This window comes from Juglans regia, chromosome 10 (assembly GCF_001411555.2).
Source record: "Juglans regia cultivar Chandler chromosome 10, Walnut 2.0, whole genome shotgun sequence".
Taxonomy (NCBI): Eukaryota; Viridiplantae; Streptophyta; class Magnoliopsida; order Fagales; family Juglandaceae; genus Juglans; species Juglans regia.
In genome coordinates this window covers 25,099,698-25,114,039 of record NC_049910.1, presented here as the reverse complement: position 1 = coordinate 25,114,039, position 14,342 = coordinate 25,099,698, and the positions used below count along the sequence as shown (strand labels likewise).

The 14,342-nt window shown below is 35.2% G+C and overlaps 1 protein-coding gene across 1 annotated transcript; it reads left to right on the top strand.

Annotated features, from left to right (window-relative positions):
- The first annotated feature begins 12,709 nt into the window (after positions 1-12,709).
- On the top strand, positions 12,710-13,935 carry LOC109000411 (stress-response A/B barrel domain-containing protein UP3-like). The gene has a single exon (XM_018977279.2). It carries the CDS (start codon positions 12,805-12,807, stop codon positions 13,618-13,620), a length of 816 nt encoding a protein of 271 aa, XP_018832824.2. The 5' UTR covers positions 12,710-12,804; the 3' UTR covers positions 13,621-13,935.
- Positions 13,936-14,342: the final 407 nt, after the last annotated feature.

The window sequence follows — 14,342 nt, the reverse complement described above, 5'->3', positions numbered from 1 at the left end:
TAATTTGTAAGCTTTATTTTGTGAGATGTTTTGTTGAATTAAACATCTCTCTTTTACCAAATATATTATTGCACAATTGAAACTAAATAAAAATAAATTGTATTAAATATACTCATCACCTCGTGCTAATTCCATTTTATATATTATCAAGTTGTTCTGATCTAACTAACTAACTAACTTTCTTACAATCGTTAATAGCAAATAAATGAAAATAAATAAAAACAACCTGTTCATAATTATCGAGGTTAATTTTATAAGACTTAAATAGCTTATTCTTCAACCTTTTGTCCCAAGCAGTGACTCACATGCGACCCAGACATCTATCCAGGTTGTATTAGGCTATGTTTGGATCTCATATTTTTAATGAATAACAGTAAAATAATTTGAATGAAGATATTTTATTGAATTTTGAAAAAAAGCTAGAAAAAGTTGAATAAAAATATGTTTTAAAATAAGTATTGTATTGAAATTTGTGAAAGAAAATAGATAAATTTAAAAAATTGTTTGAATGTAATTTTTTAATATTATTTGTATTTTAAAATTTGTAAAACTTATATTAATCTATGTTTTGTTTTAAATTTTGTACATCTTGTATTGATTTTTGTGTTTGAATATTGATTTGGTAATAATCAGATGAAAAAACTGAAAATCTGTAATTGAAAAGTGCTTTATGTGAAAGTAATGTTTGGAAATGAGGTTATGAGAAATTTTAAAAATTTAGAAAGTCTCATATTTGCCAAACATGCCCTTAGTCTCCATAGCTTTTTTTGTTTTTGTTTTCATATTTATTAATTCTTAATTTCTTACACAAAAGTTTAACAGCTTATTAATGGAATCTTAACTATATACTATTGTAGATGGGAGTCCTTTCTCTTCTCTTCTCTTCTATGAGGGAGTAAGGTGTAAGTTTCTTTGTTTTCTAACAAAGAATTTGTCTCTCATATTTCTGTCCTGAGAGAGAGGGTTGATGGGGAAGATGATCTTTCCAATTGTCTAAAGAAGTTCTCAGTGAATCAAAAGCAAGAGGTCAACAATGTCTTATTGGTTTGATTGCACTAAGAAAGACATGAACAAAAAAGCTTTTAAGACCACAACATCACAAGTGTTGGAATTGGAGGGTTGGTTTTCATTTAAAGAAGTTGGTGAAAATCATTTCCTTATAGATTCTCAAAAACAACCTTATAAGGAAAAAGTATTCCAGGGTAGACCATTGTTTTTTTATCGCTCTCTATTAAGTCTCCAGGTCTTTGAAGGCAGCACTCCCCCAAAGGATATTTCCTTTTCCCATGAACCCTTCTGGGTTCAAATTTCGTTGGTAGGCATGTCTCAGGAAGTAGGTGAACAAATTGGCTTAGTCATTGTGAAGGTTCTGGCGGTAGATGTTGATAAGGAAAGATTGAGGTGCTGAAGATGTCTAAGAATTCGAGTTGAAGTAGACTTGACAAAACTGTTGCTATGGGGGAAGCGATTCAATGTGGCTGACAAACACCTTTGGCTTACTTTCAAGTATGAAAGGTTGAGAATTTCTGTTTTCAATGTGGGGTGTTGACACACAAGGGGAAGGGTTGCACTATGCAGAAACCAGATCAACAATTGGAAGATGATTCACAGGAGTATGGTCCATGGCTTTGAGCTCAGTCTATGAACTCTGCTATTTTCGGAATAAAAAAACATGGTGGAAGGCCGGAAATTGTTCATTGGCAACAACAATATTCTGGCACTGATGATAGTAGCGCAACCAAGAAAGGAAACGAAGATTCAAGGGAGGATTTTTAGGAACATTTAGAGGCTGAATCTTGGGATATCTCTGGTAATTTGAATTCTGCTATCTTTGATATTCTGGCTGATAATGTTGGTCTTTTTAATTTTCAAAAAGAAGATAGAAATGTGTTGTTAACTCACAGTAATTTCCTAAATGGAGTGGCAAAAATTTCCAGGAAAATGGCCACTAATGTAATACAGGCAAAATCCCATGACGATTTGATTCTAATTAATAATATGAAAATTGAGCTTCCTAATTATACTCACAATATTGCTAGCATGCAAGAGGCCCCAACACATGTGAGTGATAACCCTCACATTGATGGTCCACTAAGAGTACTGAGGTGTTAAATAAAAAGTCCACTTGGAAAAGTAGAGGTATGGAGTCTCACCGTACTAAACAAGTTAAATCCTTGCTTGGTGTGGGTGCTAGCAAGAGAAGAGAAATTGTATTTACTAAGGAACAAGAACTGTATTTATCATTGGCTAAGAAATCTAAGCCAAGGCTCAACCCTGAAATGAGCCTAAACCAGAATGCATTGGTGGAGGTTGCTTTGCAGTCCCCCCAGCAGCCATGATTTGCCACGGTTGAAACTGTTGGAGGCTTGTGAACCCTCAGATGGTTCATGAACTTCACCTTTTGGTGAAAATAAAGTGCCCTAATTTTGTTTTTCTTATGGAAACAAAATGTTATAGAAACAAGGTGGAGTTAGTGAGGAATAAGATGGGATTTGATTGCAATTTTGTTGTGAATAGAAGGGGACTAAGTGGTGGTTTAGCTTTCCTGTGGAATGGTACAAGCATTGTTTGTTTGGACTCTTACTCATAAAACCACATTTCCTTTGTTGTTACAAGAACTGAAGATGGAAAACAACTGTTGTTGATTGGTTTCTGTAACCTAGCATTGCTCAAAATGGTGAGAGTTGGAGATTATTTATGTGTCTGAAACCTAATGATGAAATGGCCTGGATATGCATGGAGGATTTTAATGAAATCTTACACCATCATGAAAAATGTGGAGCTATTACAAAACCTTATTTGCAAATGGAGGATTTTCGAATAGTTGTGAAGGGTTGTGGTTTAAGTGATCTTAGTTTTCAAGGAAACAAGTTTACCTAGAGCAACAATAGAGAATGATAAATGTTCACCAAAAAGAGATTGGATAGAGCTTTTGGTAACCTACGATGGTTGGTTGCATTGTTGTTATAACCTTAACTACAAAGACATCATATCACAGTCCTCTTTTGATTAAGATGGGGATTAACGTGGCAGTCAACTATAAAAAAGAAAAGCTTTTCAGGTATGAATCCAATTGGGACAAGAGAAAGGACTGCAAGAAAATCATTGATGATAGTTGGAAAAAATAGTTGAGTTCTCACAATAAAATGATGATTGTAATCAAGGGTCTGCAAAGGTGTAAGGATTCCATTAGTAAATGGAGCAAAAAGGAAGGTCATAATCTAAGGGTTCCATAATTACTAAGCTGAATGATATTTCAAAGTTGCAAAATTTTAATACAAGTGAGCATACGGGTTCCATAAAATATAAACATAAGGAAGTTGATGGATTGTTTGAAGAAGAGAATACCAGGTGGAAACAGAGAGCTACTAAACAAAGGTGGTTGCAAGATGGTGATAGAAACACTAAGTTGTATCACATATGTGCAAACTAAAGGTAGAAGACCAATTCCATAAATACGATTGAAAGGGAGGATGGATCTGTTGCCACATCTTTTGGGGAGATTTCGAATTTGTTCTACAAATTTTATCAGGAACTATTTTCGTCTTCTAATACCGTTAACATTTCTTGCTGCCTCAAGCCTATGGTCTCAAAAGTCAGTGAAGAGATGAATAGTTTTATGACCAAGATTTCACAAAATATGCTATTAAGGAGGTTGTCTTTCAAATGAATCCATTGGGCTCCCTTGGACCAGATGGCTTCCCTACAGCTTTTTATCAAACTCACTGGAACATTGCTGGACAGGATGTGTGTGAAGCTACTCTTGACTTCCTAAACTTAGATGGTGAGATAAGCCAGATAAATGAGACTCATACTCTGGTAATCCCCTAGATGAAAAATCCTAAGAAAGTGTCTGATTTCAGACCAATATCCTTGTGCAATGTCTTCTATAGATCAACTTTAAAGCTTTGGCCAATAGATTGAAAACAATTCTGCATGAGGTCATTTCACCCACCCATAGTGCTTTTGTCCAAGGGAGGTTGATTATGGATAATGTGATTGTTGCTTATGAAGCTATGCACTCAATAAACAAAAGGATTAAAGGGAAAATTAGGCTTCATGATTTTGGTACTTGATATGAGTAAGGCCTATGATAGGATGTAATGAGAGTTTTTAAGATCTGCTTTGATCAAGATGAGTTTTGATGTAAAATGGGTTGAACTGGTTATGAGATGCCTTAATTTAGTATCATATTCTATTCTCATCAATGACTAACCATAAGTTTCTTTCATAGCAACTAGAGGAATAAGGAAGGGTGATCCACTGTCACCCTAATTTTTTCTTTTATGTTCTGAAGTTTTGAGTGCTCTTCTTAATCATGTTGAGGCAACTAGATCAATATCAGGCATTCCAATACCTCGGCAAACTTCGCATTTATCACCTATTTTTTTCATATGACAACTTCTTGTTTTGTAAATCCAATTCTTTGGAGTGAAGCAGAATGATTAATCCTCTTGACACCTATGAAAAAGCTTCTAGTCAAAGACTCAACAAAGAAAAAACATCCATTCATTTTAGCTCAAACACAAGTAGTGAGACTAAGAGGATTATTCTAAGCATAGCAGGTGTTAGATCTTCATCCTCATATGAAAAATACCTTGGCCTACTTGCTCTTGGATAGAGTGAGAAGCAAAATTAGTAATTGGAAAACAAAGTTCCTCTCACAAGCTGGCAAGGAAATTCTATTAAAGTCTGTGACTCAAGCTTTACCTACTTATTGCATGGGTGTCTTTAAGCTAAAAAAGATTTCTAGTATCATGAATAATTTCTAGTGGTGTCAGCAACAAAATGAGAAGAAGATTTATTGGGTCTCTTGGAGTTAAATGGGCAAGGAAAAGACAATAGGAGGTTTGTGATATGAACCCATGAGAATGAAATCTCTTGAACCCACAATCAATTTGAAAACTCACCTAAGAAAGTCAAAATCAAGTCAATGGATGGAGAGCCTAGACCCGTTGAGAACTAGTTTCAAGAACCTAGATTATATTAAAATCTAGACCCGTTAAAGAACCTGTCTCAAGAACTCAGATTACAAGGAGGTATGCCACAAATGTTGTGATTTACCATTGATAAGTTTAAAAGTTCAATCAAGAACAAGATGAGTAAACTCAATTCACAATGAATAAATTCATCAAATTTCACAAAACTTCTTAAAATGATGCTACAAAAAGTATTTAAACTAAAACCTAATTAAAACTCTAGCCAAAATAAAGCCATTTCTTCCAAAAACACCCCTGGATGAATAGTACCACGGTTATAGTAACTCGTTATAGTATCTCTTTAAACCCTAGTTTCTAAAAAGTAACTTTCCAAATAAGCCCTTAGCTAAAATATAAGGCCTTCTAAAAACTTACTTCATAAGAAATAAGACATATGTGGGCCAAGCATCCTCAAATCCAATTATTCTAGACTAATTCGTATAACTAATAAAATAAGCCCATTTAATTAAATAAATAAGTCTAAGGCCTTCAATCACATAAACATAATAATAAGCCCTAATTTATGTTGCACTCTTCCATAGCTTGTATCACATGGATTATCATTGGATCTCCTTCTCTCAAGTCCATCTTGAATATTCGGTTCTTGCTAGACTCATCTTAAGTGGATTGTACCAATCCTTGCATTGTTTCCTTCATTTTCTTGGCTCTTAACCTTGTAGTTGGCCCATCTGGAACTTGCAAATGATTTTTAAGACTAGGTCTATCTTGGTGCCCATTATTCCCCGTCTCCTCCAAAGGATTCGACTTCAAATCTCCACCTGCATCAAAGGAAAAAATGTTAGCAACATTGAAAGTAGTAGAAACATGATACATATCTAGAAGATCCACTTGATATGAATTTTCATATTTTTTTCAAGAATTTGGAAAAGTCTATCCAAGTTAGTCCTGTCATCAACAAGCAAAAGCATCAAAGCTAAATGAGTAAGTGAATTAAAACCATAAACAACTTCAAAAAAAGAATAAGAAATAGTAGTATGCATGGTCTTATTATATGCAAACTCTAATAAGGGCAAATGATACTCCTGCAAATATCCATGTAACAATTCAATGAATGGCAAATGATACTCCGACAAACGTTTATGAAACATATCTAAAGTTTGCGCCTTACACCAAAATGACCACTTCAATTATATGCAAACTCAATGAATGGCAAGCAATACTCCCACAAACGTTCATGCAACGCGTTAATGAATGGCAAATGATACTCCCATAAACGTTCATGCAGTACGTCTAAAGTCTTCCTTACACTAAAGTTACCCAATAAACCACCATATCTATCACACACAAGCAACTTGCGCATAAAACTAGTAGGCAGACAAAGTCTATTCTCTCTAAACAAGTACTAATCTAGTTTATAGAACTTACCAAACGATGTTTTCTCATATATTCCATACACACTAGCGAAGTCATCGTCATTAGCATGCAATTTCTTATCATATTCAAATTTCAATAACTTTGTATTTAAAATAAAGATAAAGACATACCTTCTTACTAATGCATTAACCACAAAACTTTCCTCACCCTGTGTGTATTTGATTACATGAGGAAAAGTCTCAATACAGTCCTCCCACTTAGCATGCATTCTAGTCAACAACTTAACTTGTCCCTTCAAGTGTGTCAATGACTCATGTTCTTTAAAGAAAGGCCAGGTAAGAATTGTTATACTTGGCACAAAATCAATGTGGTGCTCTATCTCTCTAATAGGTGGCAATCCACTAAACACATCGCTAGGAAACATGACCTCATATCCCTGCAACAAAGAGACAACAACACTAAGCAAAAATACGTCAAGTTCGTTAGTATTAAGACTCGCCTTAGTATAAAAATTCACTTTTCTCTTTATTTTTCTCCCACTTTTTTCACTCTCTACTTTCTTTCCACTTTTTTTTTTTTTTTTTCTATCACTTTTTTTTTTCATCTTTTTTTGAACTCTCGACCTCATAATTATTTTTCAACTCATTCTCTCCAAAATATGGCCAGCATGCATAGACACTACATTATAAAGCACCACATCCTGATATTTTCTAATTGAAAAATAAACTAACACTTGCTTATTTACCCTAACCTCCCTACAATCACTCAACCACTGCAACTTGTATGGTTTAGAGTGTTTTAAGGTAGGTAAATTCAATTTCTCAACTAAAGTAGTGCTAACCAAATTAATACAACTCCTCCCATCAATGACCATACTACATACCTAGTTGTTGATGTGACATCTAGTATGAAAAATATTCTCGCTCGGCTACTCTATATCATCCATATTAATTTGTGTATTTAGTGCATGCCTGACAATAAGAGAATCACCATACTCTTCATTCTTACACCTATTTTCAACACTAGACACACGTTGCTTCCTATCTCTCATGCCTTATAGATTTCTAATTACCGCTTTTTGATAATCCATCCTCAACACCAAGTTCAACCACTCAAACTGTTGTTGCATGACTTGCAACACAAATGATGAATTATCTGTCATCTCCATTGGTGATGAGTCACTCCTATGAGATATCGTAATGTGCTGCATAAAAAAAATGTTAGTGGAAAACCTCATACACTCCCTTACGTGTTTACACTCGAATAATGACATTTTACTAGTATTTCACTCTTAATTGACTTTTTCCCGATAATAGTCTCACACTCTCTTGCCTTTTACCTCAATAGTTTTCAGGCCAAGTTCTTTAAGAAATAGTTGAACTAAATCAAGACAATTCAACCTTGTATTATTCCAATCAGTAATATAGATCCAAGAAACAAGAACAAGAAACAATGAAGGAATAAAATGACACGGGATTCAAGGAATTTATACGAGACAAAGAGTAATTATAAATCAAGATATCAACTATAAAGATGTATTCAGCCCCTTTGATGATAAAACTCAATCAACAAATGTCTTTCTTTCTCTTTGTTGTAACTATGTAACTACCTTTGAATATGCTACTTTTTTTTTCTTCTTCTTCTTCTTCTCTCTTTTTTTTTTGTCTGAATTTTTTTTTCTCTAATTCAATTACAAACAACAATATTCAATTGTGAAAATTAAGCAATTGAATTCAAGCACACAAGAATTGACAATGAAGTAGAAGAGAAACAATGGAACGACACTCCAAGCAATTGACAAACTTAGATATGTAAGAAATCCTAGAATTTTGAAACTTTAGGTGATGCAAATTTCAGCCAAACCAAAAATCCTAAGAACTTCGGCAGCCTATTTTTTTTGCAACCCTAGAACAATGAAGCCCTAGAATCAAAATTAAAGATGTAAGAATTAAAATATAAAATCAGACCAAATTGGGAACCTTGCTCTAAATACCAAATGATATGAACTCGTTGGAATGAAATCCCTTGAACTCACAATCAATTTGAAAACTCACCCAAGAAATTCAAAATCAAGTCAATGGATGGAGAACCTAGACCCGTTGAGAACTAGTTTCAAGAACCTAGATTATATTAAAATCTAGACTCGTTGAAGAAGCTGTCTCAAGATCCCAAATTACAAGGAGGAACGCCACAAATGTTGTGATGTACATTTGATAAATTCAAAAGTTCAATTAAGAATAAGATGAGTAAACTCAACTCATAATGAATAAATTCATCAAATTTCATAAAATTTCTTAAAATGAGGCTACAAAGAGTATTTAAACCAAAACCTAATTAAAACCTTAGTCAAAATAAAACCATTTCTTCCAAAAATACCCCTGGATGAATAGTACCACAGCTACAGTAACTCGCTATAGTACCTTTAAACCCTAGTTCCTAAAAAGTAACTTTCCAAATAAAGCATTGGCCAAAATACAAGGCCTTCCCAAAAATCCTAATTTATAAGAAATAAAACATATGTGGGCTAAGCATTCTCAAGCCCAATTATTCTAGACTAATTCTTATAACTAATAAAATAGGTCATTTTAATTAAATAAACAAGTCTAATGCCTTCAATCACAAAAACATAATAATTGCTCTAATTTATATTGCACTCTTCCATAACTTGTATCATGTGGATGATCACTGGATCTCCTCCTCTCAAGCCTATCTTGAATATTCGGCTCTTGCTAGACTTGTCCCAAGTGGATTGCATGAATCCTTACATTGTCTCCTTCATCTACTTGGCTCTTGACATTGTAATTGGCCAATCTGGAACTTGCAAATGATCTTTAAGACTAGATCCATTTTGGTGTCCATCAGTTTGGGATTCAGAGACTTGGAGTGCTTCAATCTTGCATTGTTTGCAAAACAAGGGTGAAGGCTATTACAACTCTCTCTTCGTGGCAAGGTAATTGTACAATGCTCTAGCTAGCAAGATCTTAAAGCTGAAATACTTCTTCCAATATTATTTTTTTTAAAGTAAAGCTAGGTTCCAATCCATCCTTTATTTGGAGAAGTCTGATTGTAGCTAAACAACTGGTAGAGGAAAGTACTATATGGAGAATTGGTAATGGCCAACAAGTGAGAATTTATAATGATAAATGGATACCTCAACCAACAACCTATAGAGTTCAAATTCCCACTAACATCCTGGATGCATGTGTTGCTATTCTTATTGATTTAGAATCTAAGCATTGAAATGTTCCACTTCTTGAAGGATATTTTTTCCAAGAATGAAGCTAAGATTATCAAAAGAATTCCCATTAGCATCTCAAACTGTCCAAACAAACTTATTTGGAGACTCATTGTTAATGGTCAATTTGCTGTCAAAAGTGCATATCATTTGCAAAAAGATATCTTATATCGTGCTAAAGGGCAATCCTCAAACTCGAATCCTAAAAAAGAAGCATGGTCTAAAAGCTAGAAGCTCAATATCTCTAATGTTGCTAAAGTTTTTATGTGAAGAGCTTGCTTGGATTCCCTACCTATAAATTTGAATCTACACAACAAGAAAGTTGTTGAATCTCCATATTGTCCTATCTGTTTGAGCGAAGAGGAATATGCTATTCATGCTATATGGGAGTGTTCTGCAGCCATGGGTGTATGGTGCCTATATGCTAAGAGGATACAAAATGGTGGCTTTTTCTGCAACCTGTTTTCTAAATCCGTTTGCAACAATGGTTGATCTATATGAATAGGAACTATTGGAAGAAATTGCAGTAACAACAAAGAAGATATGGCAGAGGAGAAATGAACTAATTTTTTATGGCAACTTTACTCACCCAACAGTTGTAATGCAACAATCAAGACGATTGCTCATGGAGTTCCAAGAAGCTCACAACGGAGCTGTCATATCTAATAGAGCCATGGTTAATAGCTGCTGCAGGTGGGAACCTCCTCCTAAGGGTGTCTACAAGGTGAATTGGGATCCAACAATTAATAAGGTCTTCGACAGAGTGGGTATAGGGTTCATTATTAGAGATCACGAGGGCAAAATGGTGACCATAAAAAGAATGCAAAGAGATTTATTTCTTGATTCTTATCTTATTGAACCTTTTGGAGCTCTGTAGGCTATATTATCCTTGCTATTGAAATTGGCCTAAGGAAGATTATACTTGAAAGGGGATGCCATTCAACTCATTAACAACATCACTTAGTTTGAAATTTCTTGCCATACTTCATACATCCAAACAACTCAATATACTCTCAATGAGATTCACAAACACATTCCAATCTCTACTCATAACTATTCACAAATATTCTCAACATTTCTCAGGTATTCTCATTACCCAAATGTAGCCAACCATAAGCTTTTACATTTTGACAGCTGAAATGCCCATCACATTAAAAGGGATCCAATTATTGTTGCCATGTTTTAGCAAAAAAATGCTTTAGATTATTGATTTGGAGTGTCCTCGTATTTTTTCCTTCGTTTGATGAAGTCTATCAATAATGCATATAGTTTCTAAAAAAAAAGAAGATATACTTGTAATGATTGATTTGATTAAATCTCAAAACTAGAGTATAGAAATAAATCTCTAACATTATATATTGATCCCTATTTTTATTATGAAAAATAATATTTATATGGAGTGCACGACGCTTTCATAATTTATGATTTTATCTAGTATTATTAAGTAAGAAATTAAAAATTAAACTATATTAAATATTTATCTCTAGTATTTAATTAAATCTTTTCTTGAAAAATAATTGATATATATTTAATTCAGTTCTTCTATATGCAACCGCCAGTGCGGAACCGGCTGATGTGGCACTCTGAAAATTAAAAAAAAAAAAAAAAACCGAGTGAAATATGCAGGAAAAATGGAGGGAAAGTAAAATGAAGAAAAAAAAAAAGCAAAAAGCGGGTACCGAAGTGAATATGAGCATCGTCTTCAAGTTTTCTTCTCCCTCCCGAGCTTCGTCTTCGACTAAACCCAGCTTCGTCTTCGACTCGTCTTGTCCTGAAAATCTCATCTTGTCTGGAGCTTCATCTCCTCCCCCGAGCTTCATCTCCTTCAACATTTTGCACAAGTGCGTGCGTCTAGAGGTAAATGGGAAGGAGACATACTCACCACTTACCGAGAGAGGATGAGAGGCGCGACGGTAAAATTGAAATGACGCACCAGAAGTCTCTCATTATGCCCGATGCTTCAACATGAGAAGCACTCCAATACTTTGAACCTTTCAGAATGCTGACCAACGAGAATGCATGTGGTGCAAGGCCTTGCACGTTATACCACGTAGTACTTCAACTACAAAATGTTTTGCTTTATATGTATATTTTGATCAGGAGGCTCTAACCAGCCATCATTAGCTAATGTAATAGCAGGAGAATTCATGATGAAATACTTTGAGCCTTTCAGAACTATTGTTATAGAACAATTGTTATATATAAATGTTTTAAGAATGCAAATCTATATATGTTTCTCACTTTTGGGTTCAAACAAATTTTCCATTTGATTTTCTCTTTATATATATATAAAGAGTACCAGAAGTCTCTCATGTTGCCCGATGCTTCAGCATGAGGGAAAGTGTTTAGTATCTATTCAGCTTGCTCTGTTTTTAGTTATGAAAACAGGAGATGGTTGGGGTGCTGTGACTTGGAGCAGTAGCGGGAAGAGGAAGCGCTGCTAGCGGCTTGCCGTGAGAATGAAACGGTTTACGAAATGGGGTAGGCAGAAGATCAAAGGGAGAGGCAGAGCTTCAGCTTCGAAGGGAGTGGGAAGATTTCGACTTCGTGGATCGTCTCGAAGATTTCTACCTTGTTAGTTTTGCTCTTCTCTTTTGTTAGTTTTACGCAACTTAAAAAATTTTTGAAATTCATGGAGTTGAATGAAACGAGAAAAGAGAACGAATTTTTTTTTTCTTTTATAAAAAGTGGATCCGGTTACGCGAGATTCCCTCCAGCGGGCTGTAAGTAGAGTTTTTGTATTTAATTAAGGAAAATGCTGGACCTCCCGCTGGGGGCTCCCGCTGGGAGCTCCCGCTGGAGCTCCAGTGTATTTTATAATGTGTATTTTTTAATTCTTTTTTATATAGATATTTTTAATGATTTTAAATATTTTTAAAAAATAAAAAAATTTATAATATTATTAAATAATACTTGCTTAATCATGAAGTAAAATATAAAATATTTTTTTATGATTTTTTATTTTACTTCGTGATTAAGGAAGTATTTTTAAATAATTTTTTTTTTACTTCTTGATTAAAAAAGTATTTTTAATAATATTTTTAATTTATTTTATTTTTAAAAAAATATTAAAAATAAAAAAAAAATTATATAAAAAACAACTTAAAAAAAAAATACATACAATTTCTACTACAGCCCGGAGCCCCAGCGGGGGCTGTAGCACTATCCTTTAATTAACCTCAGCTAACTCCAATCCATCGCTATCGAAGCACAGATCAGTTCACTCTCTCAGACACTCGTTCCGGGATAAAGACGATGCTCTCCCTGAAGGGCCGTACACTGTTTTCCCCTCCATTTTCCTGCGCACTCTCGCTCCCCAAACACATCCCTCATCTTAGGCCCTCATTTTCCCTCAAACCCTACTCTCAGTCCTCACCTTCCAAATCCCCCGTTAAGATGTCCTCGTCTCAGACCGTCGTCGAGCACGTCGTACTCGTCAAGGTCAAAGAGAATACCGACCTCTCCAAGGTCAATACCATGGTCAGTCGCCTCAACAGCTTGAGCTCCCTCGACCAAGTCCTCCACCTCACTGCCGGTCCGGTCCTCCGATCCGGGTCCTCCTCCCTTAACTTCACCCATGCACTCCACAGCCGCTACAGGACCAAGGACGACCTCGCGGCCTACTCTGCCCACCCCAGCCACCTCAGCGTGGTCAAGGAGTCCCTCCTCCCGATCATCGACGACATCATGGCGGTCGATTGGGTCGCCACCGGTGGCGATGTTGATGATTTTGTCGTCCCACCGCCTGGCTCCGCCATTCGATTCACCTTCTTGAAGCTCAAGGAGAACTTGGGTGATAACGTGAAATCTGAGATTCTCGGGGTTATTAAGGAAATTAAGGGCAATTTCTCCCAGATCAAGCAGATTAGTTGCGGGGAAAACTTCTCGCCGGCGAGAGCCAAGGGTTTCTCGCTGGCTTCGCTAGCGATTTTTCCAGAAGTGAGCGAAATGGAGGCGGTGGATTCGAACGAGGAATGGGTGAATTCCCAAAAGGAGAAGGTTAGGGATTACCTGGAGGGCGTGGCCGTCGTTGATTATGTGATCCCGCAGCCACAATCCGCGAGTCTCTGATTGGTATAATTTTTTTTTTGTTATGTCAGCTGGAAAACTTGATCGATCAATAAAAGGGCTTTAGCTTCGTTTTTGAAGCTGCTTTTGAAGTCAAAAAGTGAAGAACTCAAAATATCTTCAAAAAATGTCTAGCTCTAAAAACTCGCACTCTCCATCCTGATAATACTCATAAGTCATATCATCATATCATGCATTTCTCTGAAATGGTGAAATCTGTGAAATGTCGGGCGGTCAAGCATTACTACGATCTTCTAGCAACTTTCTTGGTAACACGTTATTGTTTAAGAACTTTCACCAGGATTTTTATTATTATTTTATCTTGGCGTCGAAGTATTTTTTTTTTTTTTTAATTATGAAATGCTTGAGAAGATTTCTTGAGTTGTTTTGTTTGGTTTTTTGTTTTCTATTTTCTTTGTTAGCTTTGTTAGAGTAATGGGTCAGTATGCATGGATGAGATAGGTCTTAGATAGATTTTTATTGGGATTATTATAACAGTGGGATCTGTTATGTAAAAAGAAAAACAGTAAAATCCATTGATACCATTTTGCCAAAGAGTTTTTGTTTTTTTTTTTTTGGGTCAATATGATAGTTGTTTTGATTTTTGTATTTTTTTCGGTGCCAACTAGACTGAGTCATTAGATATTTTAAGATGAATTTTTTATTTCAAAAGTTATTGAAACTTTTTTGATTCAAATGCTTTGAGCATATGAAGTAACAAACCT

What these genes read in the sequence shown, in the direction of transcription:
- LOC109000411 (XM_018977279.2), top strand. Translation starts at nt 12,805, where the DNA reads ATGCTCTCCCTGAAGGGCCGTACACTGTTTTCCCCTCCATTTTCCTGC.